At 45.3% G+C, this 16,211-nt stretch overlaps 1 protein-coding gene across 1 annotated transcript; it reads left to right on the forward strand.

The window, feature by feature from the left end:
- Positions 1–10,914: 10,914 nt before the first annotated feature.
- Positions 10,915–13,268, forward strand: DCUN1D3 (defective in cullin neddylation 1 domain containing 3; the record flags this gene model as incomplete). The annotated part of the gene is made up of 2 exons (XM_084250656.1): positions 10,915–11,345; positions 12,785–13,268. The coding sequence occupies 2 exons, from the start codon at positions 10,915–10,917 to the stop codon at positions 13,266–13,268; spliced, it is 915 nt and encodes a 304-aa protein (XP_084106782.1).
- Positions 13,269–16,211: the final 2,943 nt, after the last annotated feature.

Consider the following 16,211-nt stretch of genomic DNA (forward strand, 5'->3'; position numbering starts at 1 on the left):
TAAGGTTACATTTTCTCACCACACCCACCATCAGATGTCCAGTCACCTTCCACCACCAACCAGTCAGCCCCTAAACCATTCCCTACCTCCTTCTCTTGGTGACCACCATTCTCTTATCAGAATCTAAGGACTTGTCTTTGTTTTATTTATATCCACAAGTGATTGACATCATACATGCTCTACATTGCTTACCGTTAGGGAAATGCAAATCAAAACCACAATGAGATTTCACCTCACATCACTTAGAATGGCTAGTCACAAAAAGTCAAGAAAGAATAAATGTTGGCAAGGGTGGAGAAAAGGAGCCCTCATCTACTCTTGGTGGGAATGTAAACTGCTAAAGCCACTATGGAAAACAGTATGGAGTTTCTTTTGAGTCTGTTGGCCGTCTGTTTATCTTTGGTGAAATGTCTATTTAAATTCTCTACCAGGGCCTCCCCTGGTGGCGCAGGCGGTTGAGTGCTGTGCTGTGAAGCTGTCCACAGCCTCTGCAGCGCCGGTTTGATCCCTACTGGCCAGCAAGGGTCCCACATGGCGCAGCAGACCTCTCCTGTCATGCCCGTTGCTTCCCTCAGCAGTGTACTTCGTCAGTCTGCCTGTTCTGTTCCTCACTCTGTCTCTGGTGAATCCTCTCACCCTCCCACGCATCTGGCCTGTACCCGGGTTCTTGTATAAATATAAAAATAAGTCTTTAAAAAGAAATAAATAAATTCTCTACCCATTTTTTAATCCAGTTTTGTTTCTTTGTTGCTGAACTGTGAAGTTGTTTACAGATTTTGTATATTAACCTCTTGTCTGATAGATAATTTGTAATTATCTTCTCTCCCATGGATGCCTTTTCATTTTAATGATGGTTTCTTTTCCTGTGCAACCTTTTAGTTTGATGTAGATCCATCAGTTTATATTCTCTCTTGTTTCTCTTTTCATTGGTGGCAGATCCACAAAGATACTAAGTTCGATGCCAAAGAGTCATTTATCTCTTTTAGTTTTTGTATTTTATGGATTCAGGTCTTACAGTCATTTGTTTAACCCATTTTGAGTTACTTCTAATATCTGATATAAGAACTTCATTCTTTTACATGTGATTGTCCAGTGTTCTCAGCAGCATTTACTAAAGAGACTTGCCTTTCTCTATTGTCTGCGCTTGACTCCTTTGCCATAAATTTATTACCCATATATGTGTGGTTTTGTTTCTGGGTTTCTCTATTTCATTGATATGCGTGCCTGGTTTTGTTCCAGTACCATGCTGTTTTCATTATTGTCGCTTTGTAGTATAGTTTGAAGCCAAGAGGCATGATACCTCCATTTTTGTTCCATTTTTCTCAGTATTACTTTAGCCATTTGAGTTCTTTTGTGGTTCCATACAAATTTTAGGATTCCTCGTTCTATTTTTGTGAAGAATGTCATTGGAATCTTAATGGGATTGTGCTGGATCTGGATATTGCTTTAAATAGAATGGCCATTTAGACAATATTGATTCTTCTGATCCATGAGCCAAGATAATTTCTTTGTCTCTTCTTCAGTTTCTTTCAAGTGTTAAATAGTTTCAGTGTTTAGGTCCTTCCCTTCCTAAATATAATGTCTTTGGTAAGGATTTCTTAAAAATAAATTTAAATAGTTGGCAGATATTCCAGAACACTGTTGGAAGACATATACTCTTCATACTCTGCCTTTATATAAGTTGACTGCATGTTTTTGGAAGTCAGATTAAAAAATATATAGATAGATAGATAGATAGATAGATAGATAGATAGATATTTGTGATTGTATATTTTTTGTTTCTTTTTGCATGTGCTTTGATCTGTTGGTTCCACTTACAGGAATTTAGTCTCAGGAAATAATTGCAAATGTGCTGAGTTCTAGCTGCAAATTCTGTTTGTTATCCTGGTATTATTTGTAATAGTGAATTATTGGAAGCAAGCTTAAATGTTCAACAAAAAGATTAAATTGACATGAGATAGTATCCAATTTCAAGGACAGACTTACCTATGAAGTATGTTTTAATAGAATTTCAACCTTTTTGCATTCTCTCTGCAGTACAGCACCAAATTTTTGGCAGATTGAATAGTAGGCTATAAATAGTCTGTGGGTATGAGAAATAGCTGGTACATTAGTGGTGATACCAGCACTACTGTTGAATTGCTGCTCTTTCAAAAGCATTTTATGAGATCAGGTTTATATGAAAAATGTTTGATCAGAAACGCTGCAAAATATAACAGACAGTATGACTCTAGATTTGTTTAAAATCCCTGCACAGAATATGTACATGCATGTATTTATATGTGTCATTCATATAAAGAACTGAAAGGCTAGACTCCAATATTAGTTGTAGGTGGTGTGATATCAGGGGACTTTTTTTCTAATGTTTTTTCTGAATTTTACAGAATAAGTATGTAACACTTTTGAATTTGGCAGCAGGAAAGAAAACCCTTATTAACTTCACTTCTCTGACCATTTCACTGATGTGGTTGAAAGGAGATATTCTTTTATTGTCCAGGTCTATTTTCTGTCCTTCCTTTTCCTGTCTACTGTGCATTAGCAGTCAGCTTCCATCATGGGCCTCTAGGAAAAAAATGTGGTCTTAATGGATTTGGATTTTTTTTTTTTTAAAGAACTGGAAAACATTTAAGAGACTGATTGGTCACCATGTGATGAACTTGAGGCCAACTTAGAGGAAATGCGGCTCTGGAAGCCACATCTACATATTTGCGGTCTTTCAGGTGCACTGTAAAGACATTTGGATGCCGCCACTTGTCATCTTTATGTGGGGTTCCTTCCTCACCTTTCAACTCCTTTCAGAGTTTCCTTTTTGCCCCTTATTACTTAGATGCAGAAACCTACTCATATTTCAGTTAATGATTTTTCTGTGAGTTGCTGACTACTGACTTAGAAGTTGACTGACAAGTGACCAGCTGATGTGGTAGTTGGTGTTTGAGGACACTCACCTGCAGTGAGGTAAACCTGTAGGGTCGCTGGTATTCATCTGCTAATTGGAAGCAGGGAATTAATACCTAATCAGTTGATTCCCTTCCGTGGGGACTGGGGATGAAGGGTGTAGCAGGGACACCATTTTTATCATGGAGCCCCAGAGCACACACCCAAAGTCACCGAAAAAGCTGGTGCGAAAACAAAAAGAGTAGACAGCCTAGAAATCTGGTGCCCCTTAATGATGTCCTCTTTGACAGGTGGGTCATCAGATCTGTCCAGATCAACAGTGACAAGAAAAAAAGACTCCATTTGTGGGACAGTAAAATGATAGGCTCTTTTTTGGTTATTTTGAATCGTGGGTTAAACATGCAGCTCAGCTCTGGAGCCCAGAGATCAAGTGTGCCTTCATTCTGTAGTATTTGAAAACTTTCTAATGCAGGTGTTGGCTTGGTTATACTTGGCAAGTAGTATTTCTTCTAACCAGCTTGCACTGGCTTTCATCCTCAGGCCTCCATTAGATATGAGTCTTACAGTAAGTTTGAAATATGTAAGGTAGGAAATAATAAAACACAAAGAAAAATTACTTAGCGCAAAGCTGGCTAGACATAGTCATGTGACCTTTTATTTTACGGAAATACAACCCGTTGGTTTATTCTCTTTAAAAAGAAAGTTCTCTTCCTTTCTCCTCTCTTTTCTCTTGCACTTTTGAGATTGGTTGATGTAGGAAGTTGTATATTCCTGCCCACCCCTAAATGAAACTGCTGTTTGAGCTTGCTGCTGCAGTACATTTTAGGACAAAAAGTCTTTCAAAAGCATGAAAATAGTAGCAGATGGGTCTCGTTTGCTTTGGCAGAGAGAACAGTTTTCCCGCCCAATCAGCTCTGGGTAAGACCTAATCTCCAAAGGTGATCTTGTAAGTCCCAAGTTCCAAGAATCAGGGAGCAACTCTTCCTTTCAAGTACTCCCTCAGACGTTCCTCTTTGTTATTTTTGCAAGTTTACTTTCTAGGAAGTAGTTTACAAATGGACACCACCCATTTCCCATCTTTTTCTCAGGTCATTCAGTATCTGCAGCTGCCAGGTAGGATCAAGGGGCTCTTGTGGTCTTGCTTTGGGACTCCCCAGGGGGATGGCTTCTGCCAGTACAGCCGCCTCAGCCCCTGCAGCTGGAGAAACCCTGTCTGAGGAATTCATGTGCTTATGTTCTCTGGCCTGGGGTATCTGGCATTTATAGTGAGAAATGAAAACATGCTCCCAACTAGCTCTACAGACTGCTTAGGTGAAAGTAGGCTTTCTTATTGCTGGTATGTAGAAACAGCGGCATTTGTCATTGGCTTCTTACTATTGAATAAACTCAGGTGGGAACAGGATGGAGTGGTGGGTTGGATTTGTCGCTTCTCTCAAGGAAATCTCAGTAGATCTCACGTGCACTGGGCTGGAGGGGGCCAGCATTTGCCTCCTGTTTTTAAGCTCCGTATTTCACAAGGATGTTCCTTGGGTGACAGGCTCCCCCTCGGCTGTCAGCACAGCATTCCTCCGAGTGGGCTTCCTAAACCAGCCAGCTGCGGCAGTGAGCCAGCTTGCTCTGGTCTGTTCTCCACATGTCTGGGCCTACTGCTGACCCTATAGAGATCAAACTAAGTTGACTAAGGAGAGAGGGCTGCAGAAACAGCACCATCTTTCACCTCTTGTTCAGATTGGCATAACCCTGCTTTGGACTGACTTTATTTTTTGTTGGTTCTGATAGACTTGGACAAAAAGTTTGAGAGCTGTTCACTGAGGAGGCAAAAACTCCAGCCCCTTTGGATGCCAAAATGTGAAGATAGTTCCAGAATATTGGATTTGGAAGGACTAGTCCAGACCGCTCTCTTTAATGTTGGGCTCACAGAAACTCAGGGAGATTAAGTGACATGTTCAAGGGCACACGTTGCTGAAGGAGAGCCCAGACCAGAGCCAAGAGATCCTTGGGAGTCTCCCCTGTTCCTCTGGAGTAGACTGGGGTGTTGGTAACGTCCCTGTCTCCCTAGGCCGTCGTCACATGCTGGCACACATCCTAGCAGGGAACAGCAGTGTGGCCACCACGTAGAATGGAGTCAGCCTGCACTCGACTCCCCTTTCCTCTGCAGACTGGGTGCAGGCCCCTCAGGTCAAAGCCCTCCTCAGTTTCCTCCTTTGTAAAATGAAGATTATGTTATTTTTCTCATAGGGTTGTAGCCAGTTCAATGAAGATACTATTATTAATAAGCTTCTGTTTGGACCAACCAGATTGACCCTTTACCTCCAGAACAAATCCACATTCTCTGTGCCATCTTCCAGGGGATGGACTTTGGGACTTGACATACGGGTTATTTTTCCCAGTACCACAACTTAGTAGTTAAGAAACGTCAGCTTCCTAAACTCTGATCACCTTTTCCCTGAGGCAGTTGTGAGGTGTGAGGGTGGTGATGCTGTGAAGCGGGTGGCACCGTGAGCCACAGATAGCCTCTCCTCTCCCTCAGGTCTTCCACCTTGCTTTTCAGGACACTAGCTCACAGTCCTCTCCTGCTGTGTAGTTTTTTTAGCCCCTCATCATCTCATGTTCATGAGAGGCGACCCTGTCTCAACAGGAAGCTCTGGAAGACAGGACTTGCTTGATTGTCACGTCACAGAACTTCCCGAGAGATAGAAGCTGCATCCTGATCCCTCCTGGAGCCAGAGCATCCATAGGGGCTGCCGTGCCTGGGATTGCCTTTGGCCCAGCGGTGCTTGGTCCAGGCCTGGGGCCAGGCAGGCAGCCAGCCCATCCCCAGAAATGGCAGCTGGGGGCTGGCACAGGGGAGGAGGGAGGCTGGAGGCTGGTGAACAGAGAGGGAGGAGGCAGAAGCAGTTGGAGCTGGATTGAGAGAGAAAAGCTGAAGGGTGATCTTGATCCAGGATAAGCTGAGTGGGGCCAAGCAGAGGTCACTGTCTTCCATCTTTCAGGTAATCCCCCCAAGTTATGACTGCCTCGGAGTAGTTTTCCTGGATTTGCACTTTGCTTGTTTTCATTTATTCTTCTTGCCTTTTCCTTCTCCGTGATTGTCTTTGTCCCCTACTCTCTTCAACTCATTTATGCCACTTCGCTGCTCAGGAGAGCTGCTGTGGGCATCTGGGAGTCCTGCCTACCTGAACTCCCCAGGAGAGCTGGGCTGGCCGCTGAAACAGCGCTGCTCTAGGAGAAGGAAGGCGTGGGTCTGCCCCCGACGTTGTGGTAGTAACTGTATAAAGATTAACACCAAGTGGATGCTTTCTGGGAGCCAGGTATTAGGCAGAGCTTGTCCTTGGATTATCTCACTGCTCTACCCAACAGTTTGTGAGGTACAGCTGTCCCATTTGAGGGGTCCTTGTTGATGGTCACATTGTTGCCATCACCGTCAATCAGATCCAGATTTGCGTGCTGTCTGAGCTCATCCTCTGAAGATTTCTGCTCTCTTTTCTCCCTGGGTAGCTCCTTGACCTCCATCTCTCTCCATAAAATGGGGCCAGTTACTTCACAGAGTTAGGGTTATATAGCTATTTTAAGATACTAACAATCACAAAGCATTAATAGTGATGCTGTATTACTGAGGAGAAATTGACTCTGGGGTGCCCAGATCACCCGGAGGCTCTCCACTTCAGAGTAGCAGGAGGACTGGCTGGGAAGTCAGTCCCTATACATGAGTAGCAAGCTGACAGAGCTGGAACCGAGTGGGATGGGAGGAACGTCCACATCTAGCTGAAAGCCTCACCTGGATTAGGGACAGGGAGTGACCAGCAGCTCAGAGTGTCCATAGGGGACAGCAAATCCATGGAGAGCCTGAATTGCCCAGGTACTTTTGGGCAGTGTTGCATTTGAGCAGGGTCAATGCCGTGGTTCAAGAGCTTATTTTTGAACAAGATCCATGTGCGTGATGCATGGCAGAGGTAGGAGTCCTGGCTGGGCATGGGGAGGGGAAGCTCGGAGCCCATTATTCAGATGGGACAAGCTGGGGTTTCTAACAAGCTAACCAGAGACTGCTTGACTGTTAACACCTGTCCTGTCTAACAAGTGCTCTGGGATGGGGTGGAGGGAGGTGTGGTGGAGTATGTGCCTTCATCTGCATTTCCTGACTGAATCCTTAAAACAGGTCCATGAGGCAGACCCATTTTGCAGATTGAGAAAATTCAAGTTTTGAGCAGGGTCAAATAATTGATTTTTGATTTCAGAGCTAGAGTTTTTAATCATATTGGTGGAGTGAAGCAGCACAAATATAGGTTCCCTAGCCCCCACTTCTGGCGAGGCATCCTCCCTGCCTGCATCCAGTGGCAGGGCTCGCCTGGGAGAGGGCAGTGGGTAGGGCGCTCTTCTTGCGTACTGGGCACAGACCATGTGTTCTTTCTCCAGTGGCTTCTGGTCAGACGCTCTGCTCTGGGAGTGCTGTGGGGACACTCCTGAGTTCGGTGGGCTTTCCCTTGATGTTCTGATGTAGGTGGGCTCAGCACCCTACCTAGTGGTAAAGGCCATGATTTCTCAAGCCCGACACACTTGGTTCTATTTATGTGATCTTAGGTAAATTCCTTTATTTTGAGCCTCAGTTTCCCTGTCTTTAAATGGGGTTGTGGGGAGGATATATGAGTTTTAATGTCCATTAAGTACTTAGCATACTGCCTGGCACCGTATCAAGTGTTTAATAATTGATAACTACTATTATTAGCTATTAGCCAATAGCTAGTGGTTCCAGGGAGACTTTCACCTTTAAAACACTTGAAGTGCTGCCAGCACAGGGCTAGGCCCGGGGATTGTACCTTGAGAGAGTTCTGGGAGCAAAACTATTCCCAAAGAAAGAGGTAGACACAAAAGAAGGGAGTCCATTGAGTGAGCAACAGCTGTTGTCACCATCACATCTGAAAATATTTTTTTCTTGCTTGAGGTCACCACTCACCTCAATACTGAATTGGAATGGGGGGCATTTCAGAGAAACAGAGCAGGTTGGGAGAAAGGGAGTCAACCTTCTGGCACTTGCTGATTGATCATCTTTCCAAATTGATTTTTTTTCATCTGTTGGGCATGTTAAAAGCCTTCAGCTTCAGCTGGTTCTGCTGTGTCAGGTCATCAAAGATGCTCTCATGCGGAGGGCCAGTTGGGTAAGTGGGATTAAGCCTCTTTGGGAGCCCCATCTGTTCTGTCTCTACCTGAAGGCCTTGGCACCGGGATTTGGAGGAAGCTGGTCTATATAATGAAGCATGTGTCTGGTGGGTGGATGTGAATGGCCTCTGGTGGGTGGGTCAGACAGAGGCCAGGGTCTGACCTTTCGGGTGCCTGGGCCTTCCTCAGCAGCAGGCACTGAGCAGCCAGCCCTGGTGAGTCAGTGTCCCTGGGAGTCAGAGTTGGCCGTTTCGAGCATGTGGGGTTTTTGTAAGTTTGGGCCTTTTGTTTCTTTCAGCACTCTAGTCTAGAAACATGGATCTGGGAACTGGACCCTTCACATGGGACGGTCCTGCTTGTTTTGAGATAATTCAGCTCAAATAGTTGCTTTCCTTGTACAATGGACTTTCAAGAATTACCTTTGCCTTTTAAAATTTTAATAGGTTGTGTTTATGGCTTACTGATAATACTCTTAAAGCACAGAAAAGACTAAAGGGAAACTTACTTGGCTCAGTTGCTTTCCATACCAAAAACCCTTAGAACGGTTTCAGTGTATTTTTGAAGCCCAGGTGAAACTGCACGTCCTTTTCAGGACATGTACAGACTTGTCTCTTTGTCATTGATTCTTTTTGAGGGTGGAAAATGGGGCACACCCTGATACCAGAAGTCTCCAATAACTGCAGGAATAATTCTGGGCTTTCGAACTTGTATGCTCAGAATTCTATCCTTAGAATTCCTTTTGAAAAAAACCCCAAATTCATCCAGGCACTATTTCGAGGAAGTCAGGTTCTTTAGGTAAAGTTAAAGCTCCAGCCTTCCATTAAAAGAAGCACCCTTTGCCCCACTGCCAGTGTCCTCAGAGCTCTGATTTTGGATCCTTGGTCCATGTGTGCTCCCTGAATTGTGGGAGGTATGGGACTGACAGTGGTTTGGTCTGTTGTATGCTTTTCCTACTAAGTAGCTTCTGGCTCCTGATCTAAATTTCTGTTAACATTGTAATTTCAGTGGCTGCAATTATTACAGCAGGTGGCAACCTTTTACAAGTACTAAATTATAGATCTTCTAGTAGACTAGTTGAAGGTAAGAATAAGATTCCTGAGAGAGTTTTAGAGAAATCACCTCCCTCATGGCCCAGAAATTTCTAGCAATTAATTAATAAGCTTTTAAATTATCTATGTAATTAATAACCTACCATGATGAGTTTATGTGTCAATGCAGACTGGTTTTTCACCTAGCAATTACCTTGCCATTTCGAGATTGTCTTTGGGTATATGAGCCCTTCTTTTAAGGTGGCGTCACCCTCTTAGGGACTGAGCCCTTGGGCCTGGTGGGACACTGATGTTGAGTGTGATTTTGGCGTGCCTTCTACCTACAGCCTTGCAGAGGACTTGAGGGGCAGAGGAAAAAGCAGCTCAGGGGCCAGAAAACTTGGCTTGGAGAACAGGCTTGGTGGGTGGCTCCTATGGGTGGGTAGAAAGATGGGGAGAGGGCACTTCACCTTCTGTGGGATAGGCCCAGAAAGGGATTTGTAGATACCAGAGACAAATACTACTTTGCTCTTTGTCTAGGACTTGCAGTTTTGACTCTGTAAATCCTAGTAGTCTTAAGGTCTTGACTCTGTAAATCTGCCTCACCTTTGCACCACTTTTTTTTTTTTTTAAAGTTGGTTTTTTTTTTTAAAGATTTATTTATTTATTTATACAAGCACTGGGTACAGTCAGAAGTGTGGGAGGGTGTGAGAATTCACCAGAGCCAGAGCAGGGAGCAGAGCAGGTAGAAGGACAGAAGTACACTGCTGAGGGGAGCAGCGGGCGGCAGGAGAGGTCTGCGCGCCATGTGGGACCCTCCTCTGGTGGCCGGGGAGCAGCCGGGGATCGAACCGGTGCTGCAGAAGCTCGGGCAGCTTCGCAACCCAGCGGTCAACCGCTGCGCCACCGGGGAGGCCCACCTTTGCACCACTTTTAAGCTGTGTAGTTGTCTTGGATGTGGCCATCCTTCTTCCTAGTCATCCTACTTAAAAAGATCTGTGAGAGGGCCTCCCCTGGTGGCTCAGCGGTTGAGTGCTGGGCTGAGAAGCTGCCCGCAGCCTCTGCAGCACCAGTTCGATCCCTGGCCGCTGTTGGGGGGGGGGTCCCATGTGGCGCGCAGACCTCTCCTGCCATGCCCGCTGCTCCCCTCAGCAGTGTATTTCATCAGTCTGCCTGTTCTGTTCCCCGCTCTGGCTCTGGTGAATTCTCTCACCCTCCTGTGCTTCTGACTGTACACAGTGCTTGTATAAATCAATCAGTCAATCAATCAATCTTTTAAAAAATGTAAAAATGAAAAAGATCTGTGAGAATTTTGATATTAGAGATTAGAAGGAAGGTGGACCTTTGATTTAATCCAGGTCCAAATGCCTTTCTTATGTGATGCCAAGTTGGCAAGACAGATTTCCTCTGGAATATTTTTGGCAAAACCAGAGTCTTCCTTAATGTGTTCTGCACATGAACCAGCTTCCTCCATAGGTTAATGTAGCCTGCGCCATCTGAAGTATTTTATAGTTTCTTGATTGGTTCTCCACATGTACCCTGGCCACTATAATTCCAAGGTGAAGGTATAGAGCTGGCCTGTGAGAGAGGTGTTGGTGAACTTGGGGTCACACTGTTGCTGCACGGCTAGCTCGCTGAAACGGAACGAGGCTGCAGTGCAGACCGTGGTGGGCAGTGTGCACACCCTGTCTCCCTGTTCAAGGGCCATGACTGCTCTCTCATTTCCTTCCAGGTTGGCTGACTCCTCTGGCTGATGGCATGTTGAGGCACATGGGCCAGAGGCAGCAGGGGCATCCAGTCCAGGGGGGGCCACTCTAGAGGTCAGGCCATCAGCACCATGGGCCAGTGTGTCACCAAGTGCAAGAATCCCTCATCGACCCTGGGCAGCAAGAATGGAGACCGTGACCCCAGCAGCAAGTCACACAGCAGGCGGGGTGCAGGCCACCGTGAGGAGCAGCCGCCAGCCTGTGGCAAGCCGGGTGGGGACATCCTCGTCAATGGGACCAAGAAGGCAGAGGCCACCACCGAGTCCTGCCAGCTGCCAACATCCTCAGGAGATGCTGGGAGGGAGCCCAAGTCCAATGCCGAGGAGTCTTCCTTGCAGAGGTTGGAAGAACTGTTCAGGCGCTACAAGGACGAGCGGGAGGATGCGATTTTGGAGGAAGGCATGGAGCGCTTTTGCAATGACCTGTGTGTCGACCCCACGGAATTTCGAGTGCTGCTCTTGGCTTGGAAGTTCCAGGCTGCTACCATGTGCAAATTCACCAGGTTAGTCACAAATCCTTCATGTCACCAGGTGATCAGAGGAGGAAAGACAGCACCTTTGGGCAGTGGTGTCCAGCTAGCATAGAACTGGGTTTGCTTCCTAGGGCTTGGGGTAAGTCTTTCTCTTTCTGATCAATTTCTGTAAAGCCTAAAATTTTTCTAAGTTACAGTTTTATCCACAGAAGCCCTCCTGACTGTCCCAAGCCCTGCAAGCAGGCCTGTGCTGAGTAGGACTATCAGGCGGTTTGGACTCAGGTGTTTGTATTTTGATAAAACTCTGTATGTGGTTCTGATATATACTCCACCTTTCATCTCACAGGGTAAAGCCTTCTCCTAGCTTGTAGGTCAAACTTCAGACGTATCCCAGACATTAGGCAGCTTCAGAAAAACTGGGCACCAAGCATCGGTAGCTGAGGAGTCATCCATGAGCCATTGCCGAGCTGCTGCCCAGTCCCACTCCTGTTTCCAACCTTTCTTCTCTTTCATTCCTTTGTCCATTCTCTCCTCCCCCACCTGCTATTTACTGTACACCTGCCTTACGCCAGGCATTGCGAGTGCTGATGGAATGACTCCCCAGATGTGTCTCTGACACTGCCTGAAGCCGGTGCCCCTTCTAGCCTTTAGCACACTGCCCTCAGCCAGCCTGAGGCTGTTGCCGTCAGTGGCATTATCAGGTAGTTGTTGGGCACAGCATCATGGTCGTCTGTGCCTGGGGGGCAGGGGCATGGTAGGGTCAGCCTGAAGTGTGGTTTGCAGAGCGTGGATATAACTCAGAACTGACTTTGAGGCACCCTCTTATACCCCCACCTCATACGATTTCTAGCCCTGGGTCGGTTACCCGACAGATGATTTGTCTCTACAAGAGATTGCATTGTATTTTCAAAGTGTTCTTGCAGATGTTAAAAATATATACACACTTTTTGTTTTATAATAACAGTTTTAATCTCTGGTGGCAGAATTATCGAGGTTCATCCAGAATCTTTGACTCCAAAAATCTCCCTGTCAGATACCAAAAATATTCCCCAAACAATCCATCTAAGGGAATCAAAAGGAAGGCAGGAAGACTCCCTGGCTAGGAGAGTTTGCAGCTTAATCACTTCTACAGAATGCTGGAGACAAAGCAGGGAGCAGGAGACTGGACTTGAGCTGTGAAGAGATGAATGGGTGAGCGAGTGAGCCATTATTAATGCCTCCCGTGTGCCAGGTCCCGCCAGAAGCAGTTGACATATATTAACTTGTTTAGTCCTCACCAAAACCCCGTGAAGTAAGATGGGATTCTCACCGTTTGACAGATGAAGAAATAGGACTAATTAGTACAGGAGTTGGAATTCAAACCCAGGCAATTCGACCTCAAAGCCATGCTTTTAATCGCTGTGCTTACTGCCTCTTAGTAAATGACACTGTTGACAATTATTAACTGTGCTCCCTCCTTCCTATTGCAGGAAGGAGTTTTTTGATGGCTGCAAAGCAATAAGTGCAGACAGCATTGACGGGATCTGTGCACGGTTCCCTAGCCTCTTAACAGAAGCCAAACAAGAGGACAAATTCAAGGATCTCTACCGGTTTACATTTCAGTTTGGCCTGGACTCTGAAGAAGGGCAGCGGTCACTGCATCGGGAAATAGCCATCGCCCTGTGGAAACTAGTCTTTACCCAGAACAGTCCCCCAGTATTGGACCAGTGGCTAAACTTCCTAACAGAGAACCCCTCGGGGGTCAAGGGCATCTCCCGGGACACTTGGAACATGTTTCTTAACTTCACTCAGGTGATTGGTCCTGACCTCAGCAACTACAGCGAAGACGAGGCCTGGCCAAGTCTGTTCGATACCTTTGTGGAGTGGGAAATGGAGCGGAGGAAAAGAGAAGGGCAAGGGAGAGGCACACTCAGCTCAGGGACCGAGGGCTTGTGTCCCGAGGAGCAGACTTAGTGGCTCTGTCCCAGGAGCAGCAGCCAGGATCTGCCCGCTGCCCTGCAGCCAACCGGAGTTGGACCTTTCTGGAAATTACTGAAGATCCGGATATTTTCTACTTTACACCTTTCTCTGCCTTGTATCTGAAAGGGCTCTAAAATGCTGTATCATGTTTTAGGCACTTTCTTCACTTTTTGGTTATTTTGGTTATTTCTTTTTTTTGGGGGGTCCCCCAAAATATTTGAACCTAGCTACATGTTGTGTATCTTTTTTTTTTTTTTTGAAGCCTCCAGATAGAATAAGCCTGCCATTTCTTGCACAAATTAGACTTTTTTTTTTTTGTGAGGGAGGGTGTAGAGCAGGGAGGGGGGATGGGACTCTTAGGTTGAATTAACATTACAAAATGATACAGTGCCAGATCTCAAGTTTTGCATATTGTTTTTCAGGGCAGGTCTGTACTGTGTGTAGTGCTGTTTACATGGTTGAATTTAGGTTGTAATAATTATTTTTAAAGATTTACACAGAGTTGAATAGCAGTGTTAACTGTTAACCACATTGCATTAATTTCCAGGCGACTGAAAGCTCTTGGAGAGCCGAGGCCAGCCAAGAGTGTTGGTAGTCTGGTGACGACCCCCTTTTAAGCTAATTTATCAGAAACCCTTATTTTCCTCACTTCTTGCTCATTCCTTCTTAGACCTTTTGCATTTTGTGTTGAGTTTATCCATCAACATGCTGCACCTGTCAGTCAAGTGAGCAGTTTTTTTAGAACACGTTGTACTGAGAACCACTTAAGCATTGAATGCAGAGAAAGCAGTGCTACCTCAGTTTTGCTGGAAGTAGACTTTGATAATTTTCTTTCTTTGATGAATTCTCTGTATTTTCATGTTGTGAAAATACTTTTTTTTTTTTTTTTTTTTCATTTGCCTTGGAGCCAAAGTTTCTGTTCCTGGTGGTCGGAAAACTGTGCCTCCCGACCCACTGACTTGAAGGAAAACTGTGGTATGGAGCTCTGCTTGAAGTTTTTTTGTTTTGTTTTGTTTTGTTTTGAAATTTTTTCTTTGAGTATCATCAGCTTACTTGTCTGGCAAGTGCAGAAGCCTGGGGTTGGCCTGAACTCTGCCAAACAAATACAGAAGTGTATTTAATAGTTAAACGTGTGCCCTTTTCCCTTCTTGCTGCACCCATGTTGTCACTTAACCCCCAGGAGTTATTTATTATCTTCTTTGTTAATGTCAGGCTCATTTGGGGTACTGTGATGACTGTTTAGGTTTACATGACCCTCTCCTCCTTTCCCTGCCCCCAAATGTGTATATATACATATATAAGATATGTATATATTTTACCTATATAAAATATATATATACACATATATGTATCTATATTCCTTTGTTTCTTTGCCTGCTTAAACTGGCCATAAAAGAGGGAGCTGCCTTCAATATTTAAAGTATAAGAAGAGTGCCAGGGAATGTCACAGTGGAGGCTTTTGCATCTGAATTTGGACCATTTCCACTAAAGAGAAGATGAATTTTATCAGGGCTTTCCTCAAAAGAGGGAGGCCCGGTCCCCAGACTCCTGCGCGCTCGCTCCACAGGCCTGCTCTGGCCGAACTGCCGCACGTGAGCTGATTCTAGTCCTACCTGCTTTCAGTGGAGGGTCCTCTTGTTATTTTTCCATTTAAAGAAATATGTCCTCAAAAACTGTACTGGAAGGGTGGGTGGGTGGCAGGAACTTGGATAGTTCAGCTTCCAATACTTTGGACAGACTCAAAAGAGAACCTTTTAAATAAAAACTTATACATATATTTATACTCTTGAGGTAATGAGAGTTTGTCTGTTAAACATGTGGAGTTTTCTCCCCTAATTACTCCTGTCCCTCCCAGGTATGTTTCTCAGCCTGGGTAGGAATGGCTTATTTTGAATTCCTTTATCAGTATAGCCTTATGGCTACGGGCTCCTGTCTTTATACAGATGATTATTTAAGTAGTTGCTGCAGTTGGTGTTTTTATAAAATTGACAAGACATAGGAGACAGACTTGAGGTTTTTTCTTTCTTTTTTAACCTTAAACCTGGCAATTGCCCCTTCTAAAGGGTCAGGTGGGAAGCTTTAAAACCAGCCACAGGAGGTTAGTACCACCCCTGGAAAGTGGAAGGGGGTTTCAGGCCGGGTGTTTGGCTTTTTTTCTAGCTAAGACATAAGATCCTTGTGTAGAGAGCGTCTCAAGGTGCACTAGGCAGGTTCTGTGGGCTCAACTCGTCAGGGTGCTAAGATCTTAGAGACTTTCTCAGTCAGTGTTCCCCCAGTTCCCCCCTGTTTTAGATTGGATAGAGGTTGAACAAGCGGGAAGGCGGGCTGCTCCTAGCCAGGTAAGGCTCTTTTTTTCTTAGATCAGAGGGGGCGAAAGGAGGGACGTACCCCAGAGGAGGGAGGTCCCGAGGAGCCAGAGGCCTCGCAGAACTGGACTCCTTCTCCAGCCTACAGGGTGTTCCATGCACCTGGTTTACTATACTGGATAGATTTTGTATTTTAATTAACTATTCAGCTACCCTGCCCCCCTACAAAAGAGCCATTTCAGTAAATTCATTTTGTTTATATTCTTATTCTCTTGGCTACAAAAATGCAAATGAGAGGCCAGACAAGGGAGGAGCTTACTTGTTCCCTGCAGGTTAGAGCCCTCTGTGCAAGGTCTTCAAATTTGTGCAGTGGCTCCAGGCCAATGCTTGACTTTCTCATTACCACAACAGGAAAAGCGGTTTTTCTGCAGAGGGATTCAGAGGCTGTGTGTGGAGGTTTGCAGTTACACTTCTGGGAAAGAAAAGGTCCCTGTTCCTCTTACCTTAGAAATGTATTTGCTGCTTAATGAGTAAGCAGTAATTGTGTGGAAGTGGCCAAATGCCCCTCAGGTAAGCTAGTGTACCCTTGAAGAGGGGCAAGATTTGGGTGCTATTTTGAAAATAGGAAAAT

The sequence above is a fragment of the Talpa europaea genome (genome assembly GCF_964194135.1).
Source record: "Talpa europaea genome assembly, chromosome: 12".
NCBI classification, from domain to species: domain Eukaryota; kingdom Metazoa; phylum Chordata; class Mammalia; order Eulipotyphla; family Talpidae; genus Talpa; species Talpa europaea.